We start from the raw sequence: 16,664 nt of genomic DNA on the forward strand, positions 1-16,664 counted from the left end.
AATATCAATTTTTAATACATTTAACATGAGAGTGCCATTCCCGACTATCTATAGAGGTGTTATATTTCAAAATCGCCTCAACTCGGCCCAAGCAATGTCGAGCTGAGTTGGTGTGGACTATACAGTAAGGCGCCCCCCCCCCCTTCCCTTTTACAAAATCCTAGATCTGCCCCTGACAAATGCTTCATCCCGTAACCACTACAGCATCTTGCAAGACCCTGGCCGATTTGGCCATCGTAGTACAATACCGTCAATAACAACATGCCCACACTAGCCAAAACGCTCTCTGTAGCCATACAATATGACCTGCCATATACTACATCTTGGAGTACACAAGAATGGAACTTCAATCATGCTTTTTGTATAGATAATTGCTGGTTTTTTTACAGCACCCTAATCTTTATTAGCTCTGAATTATTGTATATTTCAGGTTTTCGAGACAACCACTAACTTGCTTCCATGGGGAAAAGGCATAATATTTACGCATGCACGAAAGAAGGTAGGAATCAACCCAAAGTTTTTGTATTTTCTCAATAATGATGCCATGGTCTATCAAATCGTACACTTTTAAGTTTATTAAGGGCATCAACAGTTGACACTCTGCAATTACACCAGCATTTTCTTTCAGTATAGAGGAATCCATAGAGGAATCATGGTCAGCCCAGGGACCTTATTGTATTTTATCTGGTTGAGTTTGTGCTCAATAGATTCTCTATTATCAGATATGGAGGGAGATAATCACTTAGATGACATACTTGACATCTATAACTAAAAGACAAACAAGCTGTTAAATCTGGATTTTCATGAAATTTATATTATAGTCACCCTTGGAGGCTAAATTTGTAACCCATTTATCAGAACCGCCAATATTAAAAAATCTGTTTATAGTCTACTCAATCTAGCATATTAGCGGGACAAAATTGTAGCAAAGGTTTTTCAGTTTTGAATGAATGTATATGTTGTCCTGATCACGTATAACAAATCAACCCTCATTCACCGCCTAAATATGCAAATTAGCTATAAAACCTATATTTTCACTCCTAAACTAATAATTTTTGTGGCAAACCCTATGTTTTCATAACACATTGGGTCTGTTTCTGCTGAAAAAATAAAAATCAATTTTTTCTAAGTACCACAAACCACAGAAATGATCGCGTTGCAACTGAAAATATTCTCTGACGTTAATCGGTTATCTGGTAATTGCTTTTTAAAAATCACATCATCCATACGCACAGAGCAGTTCAAGTTATGGAAGGCCGAGTTGGTTTGTTTACATCCTATCGCTGCCTAAAACCGTACCACATACAACAGAATAATGTTATATTAATAAGGGCGAGAAAAGTTTGTTTAGCCGTTCGGCGTTGGTTTTACTTTACTCTAGGGCCTAGCTAGGCTATATATTTCGGCTATATTTCTACCGAAACAACAGGTCTAAAAAAGGACATGCAAAACATCGTTAGCCTGGACTGGTGGGATGTAACGGTGTACTTGTAACGCAGAATCTTGGAGTCTCTTGATATAATTCTCCCCCACAAAATAAACATTTGTTGTTGTTATTCGGTCCACATCGCGGATCGTCGTCGTCGATCACGCAAATAAACAGCATGCTTTGTGAATGAGGGTTGCCATACTCCAGAGGTCAAAGTGTGGTCAGTAATCGCTATTGGTGTTGCAGCTCAAAACTGCTCCGCAAGAATCGGTTAAAACAAGAAATAATCGATTAAAACACTCAATGGATTGAGTGTTTTTAATCGGTTATTTTTAATTGGTTATTTTATTTTGCGCCGTTTCTGCTGCCCAAAAATAATCGATTAAAAAAATAAACGGTTAATAATTGATTATTTCTGCTCAGCAGAAACAGGCCCATTGAAAGCATTTTCAGTGGTCAAATACTATATGTATATAATGCAATTTTAATCATGCTTGAGTGATTTTTGTATAAAAAATCACCTTTTTTGGGAAATTTTCTTTCTATATAAATGGCTACCCTTTCTATTGTTTTTATGAACCACGAACAATATTAACAGATCACTAATGACCTTGTGTGTGTGATTTCATTTGAAAATTACATCATATTGACTGAAATTTAAAGGAGTGAGTTAGAGATACAGACTCCGTGTTAGTGACGATGATTCGCTGTTGGATTTAGTAATGAAATAAATAAACATAGTACAATACTATGTATACCGTAAAACCTTGAAAAGAAGGCATCCCTCAAAAAGAAGGCCTCTGGAAAAGTAATCTTGAAAAGAAGCCCATCTTGAAATCAAGGCCACTGGGCTTCTTTTTTATTTATTTGTTTTTATTTCGGCCATACTGCATTGGGCCCGGCTGCGTTCTGGATGGGAGACCGTCGGGAAATGGTGGTTGCTGCTGTATATACCGAGAGTGATGGTGTAATGATAATATCGGATTAGCATGTGATATGCATGAGTTCGTGCTTATCTGTACCATACTAATTGCATCCTTAGGCAAGATGCTTTATTCTCATTCCCTCGTCCTTTGAATGTGATTTAAAGCTGTTGGTCACATGTACTTTATACATCCAACAGCGAGTCACTTGCCGAATTGTTGAAAGAGTCATGAGTTACAACGCTGGCACTAGGTCAGAATGAATTTGGATTAGAAGGCAAGCACGTTAACCACCAAGCTACAGTTCCACTCCAATAGAGTTTTCAAAATAGTATGGATATCAAAGAAACAAGATTTATTTTCAGATAAACTTGTGATTCAGATATAATGAATGATCGAGAAACTTTTATCATACATTTATTTTGTAGTTTAAAATGGTATTTTGATCACAAATAAGTAAAATTGGCAGTTATTAATAATTACAGCATTTTCTTTTTGAAGAAGCCCCCTTTTAATTCGCAAAAGTAATCTCAAAAAGAAAGCCATCTTGAAAAGAAGCACCCAAGAGTACTAAAAAAAGAAGCCCATTTTGAAGGTTTCACGGTATTACATACATACATACTTGATTCACCTTAAGTTACTGTAACTGAATCATATGCATTATTTCCACAGCCTACATCTGTATGTGTGTTCTTATTTGTGTGAAAAAATAATATTTTATTGTAACATAGTTAAGTAGAACTGACTTTTTACCTTCTCAAATATCCCACAGACATATGTATAATGATGTCAACTAAAAAAACAAACATTTTTAAGACTTTTTATGCCTGTCTGAATGGTCAATCACAATTTCTACACCGGGGCGGAAAACCCATTAACAGTCACGAAAGTTATTTGAGCGAATACACCGAATACTGTACTTGGCCTAAAACACTAGCTCAGGTATTTTAATTGAAATATTTGACTTGCGGTTAGAAAAATACAAGTAAACATCATTTTATAATATAACTATTATTAGGCTATTAATTGACCTATAAAGATATAAAGATAAACATGTTTTAAGGTAGCTCTCTATTTAAACCTTAGTCTGTACACTTCTCACTGCACGCCTCACACTTCTAATGAATACAATAATAGCGTGCGAACTCTAAACAACAAAACCCAACGGTGCAGATCAGTTTTAAATAGTGGGAGGGGGGGGGGACGTAATAAATGAACGTAAAAAAAATACTTTAAGAGGGAAGCAAGCAACCTTAGGCTGGGGCCGCAAAGAGCTCTCGGACTCTTTGAATAATTTATAGGTTGTTTCAATCGATTTCTGAGCAAATAAAAATTATGTCCAGAAGAATACAATTATTTTGGGTGACGCACTTTTTAGGCACTGGTCCTGATGCGGTTATATTCACGCAAAATCTATTCTTAGATACTGTATTTTCTGAAATTAGATATGATATGTCGATAGAAGTCTTACTTTCTATTTCCTAGCCTGACGTTGTCTCGTTGCTGAATTAATTTTCTTTCCTTTTTTGGCAGAATCTGTAAATATAAATTGCGGTCTAAGACCTGGTTACAGTTCTTTTATTTGTTTACCCTTTCACGCAATTGGTCCAAGTGGGTAGACCTGGTTACAGTTCTTTTATTTGTTTACCCTTTCACGCAATTGGTCCAAGTGGGTAGACCTGGTTACAGTTCTTTTATTTGTTTACCCTTTCACGCAATTGGTCCAAGTGGGTAGACCTGGTTACAGTTCTTTTATTTGTTTACCCTTTCACGCAATTGGTCCAAGTGGGTAGACCTGGTTACAGTTCTTTTATTTGTTTACCCTTTCACGCAATTGGTCCAAGTGGGTAGACCTGGTTACAGTTCTTTTATTTGTTTACCCTTTCACGCAATTGGGTGCACAGGGCATTATATTACAATATGAAGATATCAATCTGCACGCAATGCATGTTGGGATTTATAGTGGGCCACTAAAATTATTTGAATTGACTTATTTTTCACATTTTTAATCCTTAAGATGAAAAAAAATATCTCAGAATGTCCATAATAGTGTCTTTAATGACAGGGAAATGATAATCACGCGAAAATTACTCAGCCAATATCATCAATACAAATTATGACCCTCAGCGGTTGTGATACAGTTTTAACCAATCCTGTTCACATATTTACATTACAGGTTATGTAATATTTTGTTTAAAGGTTTGCATGGTGAAATCAAATGATGATATAAAGTTTGCAGTATACCACGTCTACTTTTTTTTTCATCTTCAAAAGACATTTATTTCATGTATTAGTTCTGAAAAGAACTGTTGAGTTTCTCTGTTGAGTTTCTCTCTATGTAATATTAGCAATATGCAAATTAGACTGTATGCAAATTAGTACAGAATTAGAGTAGCCTAGTGTAAATCAATTTTCACATACCCTTTTTTTTCTATTTCATTCCAGACCAACAGCAAACCATCGCCACTAAGGCTGGTTGTCATGATCGTGATCAATATCAATATCTTGTATATTAAGGACGAATATTGAGTTAAATTTTCATTTGGAAGGTCATTCTATGCTGTTTGTTTTTTCACGTTTCTGCCATTTGAAATTATTTGTAGATCGTACCTTATTGGATTTATATTCAATGTATATACTTTGATAAGTGGTTTTGGCTGATTGTCGTTTGTATAGGGCCATATTTAGATTTACTTTTTATGCAATATCGTATTATTTTGTTATATTGTAACAATAATTATTTAAATCAAGGTTTCTAGAGAAAAGCTCTACAACGAACTGTAAATGATAAGCATTTTTATTAATATTTAATATCATCAATCAATAAATCAATTGCTAGGCCTAGACCTGTAGTGTCAGGCCCGTAATCAGGTTTTTTTATTGTTCAGACGAGCCCCCCTCCCATTTTACAGCGAACCCTCTAACAACCCCCCCCCCCCCCCACATGACATGTCCAATACCTCACCCTCGTCTCTGAAAATACTCCAACTACGTGGCACATGGTACAAAAGGTTATTCATAAATTGACAAATTTGTAAACTCGTTTGTGAATAACTCATACCTTCTACCCTGTATGAGCGTCAAGCGATATGTGTCTGTAAATTTCTAAGAGTTGCTAATGAATTGTAAAAATGTTATCGTCCTTCAAATAGTCCATCTGTTTGAGGAGGAGGAAAAAAGTATGATCGCTCATTGGTAGCATGCTGCATGAAAGTGTCTTTTCCGGCCAATTAAGTGCCATTTATCATAAATTTTATGTGTGAAAGTACCATTTCCAGCCATCTAGTGTGTCTAGGGTGTCATTTAACTAAATTAGGGGGAGGGGGGCAGTGACCCAAATACTTATTGTCCCTTGAGAGATCCTGGCTACGGCCCTGTGTATGGTAACATTTTTCTACTCCGTAAATTGGAGAACAAAATGGTTTAAGTTTGGTTTGAATTTTTAAGGATTTCTCTATCACATTATTATTTTTCCAAACTTTTAGTTTTAGTTGTCAATTGAACAATTGAAACACACAATCTCTCTCTTTTTCAGTCACCTATGCAATTCTTATTTAAAATGATTGACCATATTTATGTGCCAGTTAACTGATTGAAATTACCCAAAATACTCTAGAAAGCTACATTTACAGCATCCTAGATCCACCCCTGGAAGCAGTATTTGAATTATTGAACTAATACTTAATAGTGATAATATTTTACCAACTTAATGAATTTTTCTTTTGTAGAGTACAAATGGAAAACATGGAAACATATAAATAAAATCATATTTATTTTGTACTTGAAATGCATAAATTGTGTTCTAGGTGATATTTAAGTGGTACCTTGAAAATAATAAATTACAACTAGTTTTCAATTAAATTGACTTGCTGAAAGATAGTTGTCATGATATTTCTGTAATGCATATGTGATGTGCATGAGTAGAAGTAATTCTGGAATTTATAATGGTAACTATGACAATTTGAAACAGGTAAATGATTCATGTTATGGCCACCAGGGCTTTTACAACATATACTATTGCTAGTTAAAGTTATGTAGGTCTTGTATTATATAGATACATTTCACTTATATTTGTAGCATTTTTATTTAGAGACTATGAATATACATGAATGAAGTTACATTACTTTTTAAAGAATTAGGTATTATCTACGTTACATTACAAATAATGAAAAACATCTAACAAACATCTAATATAAATGAAAAAATGTGAAAATTTATAATTGAATTTAATTAATAAACTCATTATATTTAATTTATATTTTTTTAATTTATACCATACTTAATACTGTACAATTACAGAGATTCCTGTACATTCTAAAAAATTATACTTGAATTTGTGGTTTTAAAGGGGACCTAAATTGATAAATGTTACATACTGTATACAATTAAAGATTACAACTTGTTTTCGTTACAATATGAGCTTTCATTAATTTAATTAAACAGTTATCAGGTAATTAGCTGACATCTGATTGCACAAAGACTTTATGACGCCACAAAAGGTTCACACAATCTTAATCGTGACAATACACACGCAGTATCCTGGCATGTAATCGAGAAATAGAATTGTCTATCTTTAGTAAATTGCTTTAATACACATTAATAATGCTGTATGACACCAGGGAGCACAAATAAAGGTTACCGTATACAAAGAAAAAAAAGGTTACATTTTTATTCTTTGCCACTACAAAATAAGGAATTTCTATGAAAGACTTGAAAGCATAGCTTTTAAAAATAACACCCTGCTGCATTTTAAAAGATGATGCTGTCCCTATATTGTTTGATTTTTAAGCTATAAAAAAGCAACAATAAATGCTAGACCTACCCTGACAGAGTATCCGACGACATGGAGTGTCAGCGATGGCGTATTACAATTATAAAGGCTAGAGAGAAAAATGCTACACTTTAAAGCCTAGTCCCCTATCTGTCTTCGTGTTTTCAAATATTATTAGGTCTATTATCCAGAATAACGATTATCGTGCTACAGAATCCATCTTGCTATTATTGTGACCAGACGTAACAGTACAGCATTGGCGTTTGTTATCATTGTTTTTTCTGGCGCCCATCCCTATACACTGTGGTGGTTTTTTTTTTCAATTTTAAGCGGTGAAAAAATCAATCAATCATACAGTGATGTAGGCCAATCTTTTAAGAACGTTTTACAGAGTAATGTTTTTTCTCATACGACCCTCCATTCAGGACGATTTTAAAATTAACATGGTGTCCTGAAATCCCTTGAAAACGCTATATTATTTTTGTTTTTTTACGCTTGGCTGGTTATGACTGTTCGCCAGCTGATTTACTTGTTGATTTATAAACACTTACTACTACTATTAAAATGACTTGCTGTAAAAACCTTAAAATATTTACCAAAACCAATGAAAAATCATTTGTTTCCAAATACAAATAATGTGCCGTAATTAGATTTTTTATTTTTGTTAAAAGAAAAAAATAAACCACTCATATAATTTATAGATCTATTTCATGAACTGTTTTCTAAATAAATGTTGTTGTTGAAGTAGGCCTACTGTTTGTTGTGATGTGATATTGTTAATAATTATATTATTTTTTATTATATATATTCATTAAATTGTAAATTAATTAAAAAAATTGTAATTGTTATTACTAATACTATTAATTAGCAGTAAAACGTCCCAACTTCCAACACACCGTGAAATTTTCAATGCAGCATGCACACTTGATGTTGTTTGGCATTAGTATAGGAGCAGTTTCCGCATTTACACCATTCACTATCTCCTGTCTTTATCTTCCAAAATCAAACATTATCAATTAGGCTACTATCATCGTCAATTTTATCCTCTTAATCACTTAGAAATGTTTGTTAAGGTTCAAATAAGAACCCTAATTATGGCAGGTCTGCAGTCATCATTGCAACCTTCAGCATGTAAACCTTGCTGTGGACCTTTGGGCGCGTTTATACAACACGCTATTACACGCATATTCTACACGCCTACGAGAAGTGTGTTGTATAACAACAAAGAGATTCCGTGTAATGAGATTTTAATTGCAAAAAAGGCTACTTGGCTGAATCCTAAAATTAGGTGGACTCCCGGTCGCCGTTACCGTGTTGGAAGTGTCCTCAGGGTATATTTTGACCTCTCGTTAAAACAGGTCGTAATATCAATCATGTCATGCGACGTTGCTAACAAGATTGGGCCCATTTATTGCTGCTTCGCTGCCAGCAATCATCCTCCTACCACATCTTAAGCGTGGTTCCCACTAGCGACGCAACACAAGGACGTAACGCAACGCAAGTGAATTGACCAATCACAATCGATGGCTTATTCGCTTGTGATTGCTAACTGGCTATATAACTTCGCTCGTCATTGGTTAAAACGCTTGCGTTGCGTTTACGTCCTTGCTTTACGTTCTAGTGGGAACCAAGCTTACGCCTAGCCTAGTGGGGCCAACTCGTAGTGGTAGTAGGCCTCTATCGTTTCCCACTCCAAACAGAATAAAAAATAACATCGCAAAAATGGCATCTTCTTCCATAGTGTATAGATGAAACAATGAAACCCTTAAAATAACTTTTATTAATTTAAATGAACCGAGAACAAAATAAACAACAATGCAAACGTGAACGAATACAATAATAAAAATGGTAAAAACCGCGCGAATACATCGGACAGCGAGGAGGCGACGATGATTGTTGACAACCCAGCCAATTCAAGCGATCAACAATTTGACCTTTTATCCTAGCATGCACTGCGTGTTGATGAAACTTCCGGTACAACACGGTATCGTGATTTCTAGTATAACAGCAAACGTTAAGGTGGGTTGACCTCGGTCCGAACCACACGCTAAAAATTAAAGCCGTGTTCAAATTTAGGGTGTTGTATAAACACGACCTTTGATTATGTCACATGTTGTAGCTAGGTAGTTGTAGCCTCTATCAGTCAATTTCTTTGTTAACTAGTAAAAATAAAATAAAAATGTTGTCATGTAACGGTAGTCAATCTGTCCAACATGATAAGTAAATATTCAGATTAGGTTTATTTTCACTTTAGGTCCCCTTTAAACAAAAAATTAATACAGTATGTATAGAAAAGAGAAATGCAAATTCTAAGCTCATGTAGATTTGAGAAAATTATAAATTATGGACAAAAATTCCAAATTGTGATGTTCTGATTCTTTCCATCTGAAAATATATACACATACCATTAAGCTGAGAGTCTTTGTTTCATACGTTCTTCAATCTCTGCATATGTATATGATGATTCGGAGCTGTCACCAGATACTTGTACACCTACTGAGCGCTTCCATGGTGTAGTTTCACCTGCATAAGGAGAATGAAGACTGTCTTTTGGTTCAAAGTAAACATCTGGCTGTGGAATACGTTGCCCTGTGTAATCTATAGCATGACTGCGTGTGTAAACTTGAAAGTAGCAAAGTAAAATTGCCATTATTAGTGATAGAAGAAGTAAACTTGCACCAGCAACTGATAGAATTGTTGCAGCCGGAAGCTCTGTGTACTCTGTGTTTATGCTTTCACGATCTGGTGGTGGGTCAGGAAAAAGGTTTGGCACAATTACATCTTCACCCTCAAATGTAATGATTGTTTTGTCACTTCCAAACCCAATTTCATTATAAACATTACACTGGATAATCATTCCTCCATAGTCCCTGTACACATTTAGCAATCTTAGAACTTGACCCTTGTTTTCAATTTCATATTTTGTAATTGGTGGAATTATAGTCCAGTTGTATGAAACAGTGGCAGGACTAGCCACACTAAAACAAACAAAGACTACCTCCTCATTAATTTTGTATTTGGGAGAGCTAAGATTGACAATAGGCTTGTAATCAACTTGAATTGGACCAAGTGAACAGTTTCTTTGGAAATTTAAATTGTCTGGTATCTTCAGTTGACACCAATAAATGGCACCATTGTCATTTTTTGTCAGGTTCTTACTAAAGATAATTGTTATCTCATCAGTTGGTTTGCCAGTTAATGTTGTCAGGAGTGTATTTTCTCGATACCAAGTAAGACGTGGATTTGGTTGTGATCTTTCACTTTTGCATGCTATATTCAGGTTATCTCCTTCTTTGAACTTTTTCTTGGATTTTAAATAGATACATCTTGGGTAATGTTCTGCTGGTACCTCAGAAACTTTAATTGTAACACGTTCTGATATTATAATTTCCTTCTGGTCATTTCTAGTCACAGCACATTCGTAATTATTTGAACCATCTCTTCTTTGAATATTTTTAACAATAAGGTTTCTTGTTTGATGGCGGTCATCACTCGTGGCTGTTACATCATATTTATTTTTGTTATCCTCTTTTATAACATGCGATCCATTGGTGATAAGAATGCCATTAACTTTCCAAGTAACATTTTGATTGTTCGCTACATCAGACACAATACAAACAAGAATTGTTGATGAACCTTCTTCACCAGCCACTACTGAAGGTGGTTTTGTTTGGAAAGTTACTTCTAGACTATGTTTAATTTTAAAACAAAACATTACACACATGAACAAAGTCTGGAGTGCATCCATGTTCAGGCTTAGTAACGGTATACAATTACAAAAAATAAAAATTAATATCAGTACCTGTATGTTCCTTTGTCAATAAAACACTGATGATTTATTGAAAACTCTCCTCAGATTCATTGGTTTTAATCATTAAAATATAATTTCCTTCAGTAGCTTCAAAACTCCTTATAGTTGATTATGATCATTTCCACAGCTCTTGGTGATAATTTCCTGTACCTTATTAATCTAAATCAATATGAAAGAAAACTGAAGTTTATATTGATTTCCACTTGTTTATTTATTTTAACTTGTTTCAAAATAAAGTTGAATTTTTAAGCAACAACTATATGCATATTTTCTTTTGTCAATTGTGTATGCTGTCTTGCTACCTTAGCAAGATTCACAACTCTAAGGCAGTGTACACCTTCACGTCTATTCATAATTTGTGCCTCGATCACTGATGTGTGATACTTTATAATAGCTTTTTAATGAACAGAGAAGTTATTTTATAAAAGCATATTGAGCATAGAGAGCACTTCTGTCTGCTTAGACATGTGACTATACACATTCAAAACTGTGTTTCTCATATAAAATATAATTATTTCTTATCAGCATTTTGTATTTTGTTCATTTATTGTCTAATCAACATTGAATGTAAAGAGAAAAAATACTAATTACATTTATTATTTACATTAAATGTCAAAAGTATAGTTTAACAGTTAAAGAAATAATCACTACAGTAATAGTACTTTTATGTCATCTATATTTGACCTAAAATTTGAAAAATGTACTATTGTCTTAATTCACCAGAATAAAATACCATGTGGTGCAAAGCATATTGAATATTAAAAATGATATATTAAAATATTTTTATATAATACAGTTACATTCTCTAATGGATATTGTATGCAAAAAGCAAAAGTTTCACAACTTAAGTCTCAATTCTCTCATCTTTTCACATACCGTATATAATAAAGCAAAGAATTCTGTCTAAAACTAGAGTTCAATTATTGTTTATAATTATCATCTATGACGCTAATCTTCTTGAGGAGACATTGCATTTGCAATGATTCTCATTTGGTGGCTGATGGTCTGTCATTAACTTTTCAATCAATGTATTTACTTTTTTTTAATTCATACCTATTTATATTTTTTTATAGGATTCAACTTGTTTAGATAACACTCATATATTTATAATATAGAAACTATATGTATAGAGCTACCTTTATTATAGAAAAAAATTTGGTAATTGATATATATATCCAATCGAGTTTGAACAATACCATGAAAGCCCCAGTGGTCTAATGGTTAGGACAACTGCATATCAAGCAGACGGTCCGAGTTCGAGTCTCGGTTGGGGCGACTTTTTCTCATTCTCACAGATTTCCTCATCTTTATCGTTTCAAATTAATTAATTAAATTTCAGTATATCACCGGGCGGTTTAGAATTACTGTTCTTTGCCTGATTTGTTTATATATATATATATATGAAATTTTCTGTGATTGTGTGCACTTTATATTTTTGTTAGTACCATGATTTTATTTTGAATAGGCCAAATCTATTAGCAAACTTGAGCAACAAATCGTGTAGATCAATAGACTGTTAACAGCACTGAAATACATTGAATCTCCGACTCACATGTGCTAATTTTCACAAGATAAATTGCAATTGTAAAACATGCCTTAGAGCAGATGAAGCCTAGGGTGATGTTCAAAATGATGTAAACTGTGTGACTGTAGCACGTAGTGGCTTTAGTAATCAATTACATTTAGTACATTACACACAAATTAAAAGGGGCCGCTAAGTCACTGCTTCTTAATACTCTATACATGGCACCTAGAGCAAGTTGATAAGAAAGTAGTCATTAATTACCTTTTTATATGTTTTTCAATACACTTTTTGGCATTGATTCATTTTATAAAGACAATTATTCAAAATTTTGCTGTAACATTTATAATTTAGTTGGATGTTAGGCGTGCAAATAAAATGCTTTGTATACTCACCAATTGAAAGCCATTTCTTTGTCAATGTAAAATAAAGAAGAAAAATAGTCAATTCTTTTAATGTTAAAATGGTAGTGAAAATACTAGAGTACTGTAAGTAAACCAATCCTGATAACAGCATTTTTATTTACAGGCTAGGCCATAGCCAGCCTACGATGTCCGTACGTTACTGCTCTTCGCCAGCTAGGCCTACAAAACTAAGCATAGCTAAGCTACTAAGACCGTCTACAACATTCAACGGGTAGTTGCTACTATATTTATCGAAATGAATTATTTGAAATTCAATACTTACCTACCAATACTACTGTTTGAATCTGTGCTTCTGAGACCGGACAGGACAACAAACAAACACAGATCATTGGATGGAAATGTCATTTATTATAATGATGAATATTTAAACGTGTATATTGGTAAAACATAAATGACATATATTAACACAAATCACTTATAAAACTTAATTATATTACATAATAAAAAATGGGTTACGCCCTATACGTTATGTCATCTGAAACCATAAATAAAATACTGCATGGATATTAGTAATCAGAATATTTAAACAAAGTATAAATCAAAGTATTAAACTCTAATTACTAAACATACTTAATATTAAGTTAACAAATTTGACTTAAGCATCAAATCTATACATCTATAAATCTACTTGAGTTATAATTAAAATACAATAAACTATGAAATTGGCTGTAGATAAGATATGAGTCTGGTGTCATACCAAATCAAAACGGGACATTGAGTTTGACGTAGGACGTAGGTTTAGTCTTAATTAAAACAAAGGGAAGGATTAAACCACATGCACCTCCGCTTATAAAGCCCCTCCAGCGATATGTTATGCATGACTTGGCAAATAAAGCACCCCCTATCTGGTTCTATCACCCAATCATACTTGTCTGCTAAATAACACAAAACAGATATTGACTGCCCAGAGGTTAAATATAAGATTTGACATCCCCGAGGGAATGATATTTTGTTTGAGGGAATATATTTCCATCGAACAATGTATCATTCCCAAGGGGTTGTCAAATCTTATATTTTACTGATATAAAAGGCGATATCTGTTATATTACATAGCCAACAACAAGTTGAATATCTACTGCTGGGTCGGGTGTAGCTAGGCCTCTTTTGTAATAAGTCTGCCTAGTTAGTCGTTGCATTCACCTTACCTTGCAAAGAATAATATACAGATAATTAATACTAATTAATGATTCCTTGGCAATAAAATATTCACTTAGGTCTAGGTCGTTTAAATTAACAGAAGAATTTCCATCAATAAGCCTACATTAATAATAATAATTATAATCGGGTAGGCCGAATAGTTGTTCTTCTTTGAGGAGTCGAATCACCGGATGTTCGCCGCATCGCACGTAACAGGTTACTACTGTGAGTATTAACCAATCACAAACGGTCTTGTAATGGTGTGACAATTTATCGCGAGTTCAGGTCCCAGTAGATGACTTTTGTTTATTTATCGCCAAACGCGAGTGTTGCCACACGAAAATTACTCCAGTCAATATCATCATCCCCTCGCAGCGGTAGTCATGTGATGCAGTTTCAACCTATCATGTTCACGTATTTACATAGACTATGTAATATTGCTTACTATCAAATGACTGGATAACAATCGCTGTCGAATGAGATAGGTGGTAATCCCCTGACACAGGGACTATTTTGTGAACCAGTTTACCAGAGTGACCCCCTACTTGTCTTGAATGATGAACTGCACAATAGGAAAACTGTCTACTATAGCCAAGAAGACTTGTTTCTACCACCAGACCCATGATGATATTGTTGTCACTTTTGGTATGCCTTAACCGCTGGGCAATTTGACTCGCTAAAGTGAACAATGTACAGACATTGAATACAATGTATGCTACACAGGCAACAAACCATGTGCTCCTGTCACCCGAGTTGTAACAATTAACAGGAGCATGTGTTTAATTATTTTTCAATTACCATAACTAATTTGTTTACTTTAAAAATAAATATCATTGTACAGTGTATTTGTGTTTTATCATCCAACCATAGAGCAACAAAATATAGTTTAATCCACTAGAATTAAACATACATAATCTGATCCCAATGCGTTTTGCATAAACCCAGGCTGGGTAGATGAATATAGGGTTCAATATCATATGTGTTTTAATACAAATGTAAAAACTGCATTCTCATAATAATTTCTTTTCATGTCCATTATTGATTAAAAATTGTAGTGCCAACTTTAATTGCAACAGCTAAAGACAATTATGAGAGAACTATTAGAAAGAAAATTACATATGCATCTTACTGATTGCTATTTTGTCATGCATGCTAATTGACTGCAAATAAATGCATGCTTTGATATATGTTTTCAGTATAATACTGTATGCAACAGCTTATAACATTTTTTTCACATTCTTAGCAGAAAATTCTTTTTGTATGGTTTTTGATGTGTGCAGTGGAGAAAGATTTTAGAATTTTAAAAATAGTTTTTGTCTAAAAAATGTGTGCAGAAAATTATATATGAAATCAAATTTTACTGGTTTTCAATTTATTGCCATTTCAAATAGACAGATACAATATATATGAATAATTTGAAGTTACAAAATTGATGTCATTGGATAGATATAGTTATAATTTTATTTATTCTACTTTTTATATGCAGAGTGCCACTAGTATCCTTTTGTATATTTGTTTACCCTATATTCAATTACACTTTTAAGTAAGTGTTTGCAAAAAATGATATGAGTTAATGTGTATGTAATTTAAATATTATTATATGTGTGTACTCATTTTTAGAGCTCATTTTCATTTTTTATTTCAGATCTCTTATTAAAGAAAACAATTCAATTATGATTTAAGAGAGGAAATGTAATTATTGAAGCACAAATAAAGAACTATCACAAAATATCATTTAGGTTGTTTTTCTAGAGCCCAGGTTTATTGTAGATGTAATTACTTAATGTGAATACTTGTGCTTTGTGCATTTATTAAAGTTTAATGCATACATAATTTGTTTGACTATTCAAAATTGTCTTCTTTAATGCTATGGTAATTTTAATTAAGGATTCTTAAGAGAAATCATAAAATCAATATTTAGAAATACTAATAATCATTCATTCAAACTCTTCTTTTTCATCTACATATTCTTTGAAAGATAAATGATTAAAGCCTGTGTTCCTGTCGACATAACGTTACGACAAGTTGCGTTGAATTTTCAAATCATTACACTGTTGAAAATGAATAATGATAACGATGATCGAGCAGGACCGCTAATCTTTACACATTTGAACGCGATCGTTGGGTTTCTCTTTTTTGTTTATCATGTGAGGTTTGAATTGAGCAAAATTTTTTCTTAAATAAAAGGAGCGAGATACCTAATACCTTACCTGCTGTATACTGAAACCACAGATTTTTTTAAGGTTTGATTTAAATTTGTGAAAATTTGGTAATGATTTAAAGGATAATTGATTTAAAAATATTTATTGAAATCCAAGCTAACCCTTTCACTGTGGTAATACCGAGTACAATCAAATGTCATTGAACCGCAAATACACGGTAAAACCGAGTTATTTAATCATATTTTCCTATAATATACAGCACAGTATTTACATACAGTAAACAATATGTTTACGATAAACTTGAATATATTTGCAGTGCATTAAAAATAGTTTCAATAACAACATGCGCCCTCTATAGTTTTCAATTTCATCTTGAAATTTTGATTTCAATTTGCATCCTTTATAGTAAGTTATCTATCACAATAAAATGTTGTTATTTCTACGATTTTGCTTAAAAAACTTGATTTGTGTGTACTTTTTTAAA

At 33.3% G+C, this 16,664-nt stretch overlaps 1 protein-coding gene and 1 long non-coding RNA gene across 2 annotated transcripts in view; one reads left to right on the plus strand and one right to left on the minus strand.

Annotated features, from left to right (window-relative positions):
• Positions 1–16,260, plus strand: part of LOC140043658 (uncharacterized) — a 91,686-nt gene extending 75,426 nt beyond the window's left edge. Inside the window, exons 3-4 of the long non-coding RNA XR_011844333.1 lie at positions 431–499; positions 15,664–16,260. This is a non-coding gene — a long non-coding RNA (uncharacterized lncRNA). The remainder of the gene's footprint in view (positions 1–430; positions 500–15,663) is intronic.
• On the minus strand, positions 8,204–10,188 carry LOC140043657 (uncharacterized). Its single transcript, XM_072088170.1, has 2 exons — positions 9,529–10,188; positions 8,204–9,282 (listed from the first exon to the last, which is right to left on the minus strand). Exon 1 carries the CDS (start codon positions 9,978–9,980, stop codon positions 9,531–9,533), a length of 450 nt encoding a protein of 149 aa, XP_071944271.1. The 5' UTR covers positions 9,981–10,188; the 3' UTR covers positions 8,204–9,282; positions 9,529–9,530.
• Positions 16,261–16,664: the final 404 nt, after the last annotated feature.

The sequence above is a fragment of the Antedon mediterranea genome, chromosome 3 (assembly GCF_964355755.1).
Source record: "Antedon mediterranea chromosome 3, ecAntMedi1.1, whole genome shotgun sequence".
In the NCBI taxonomy this organism is placed as follows: Eukaryota; Metazoa; Echinodermata; class Crinoidea; order Comatulida; family Antedonidae; genus Antedon; species Antedon mediterranea.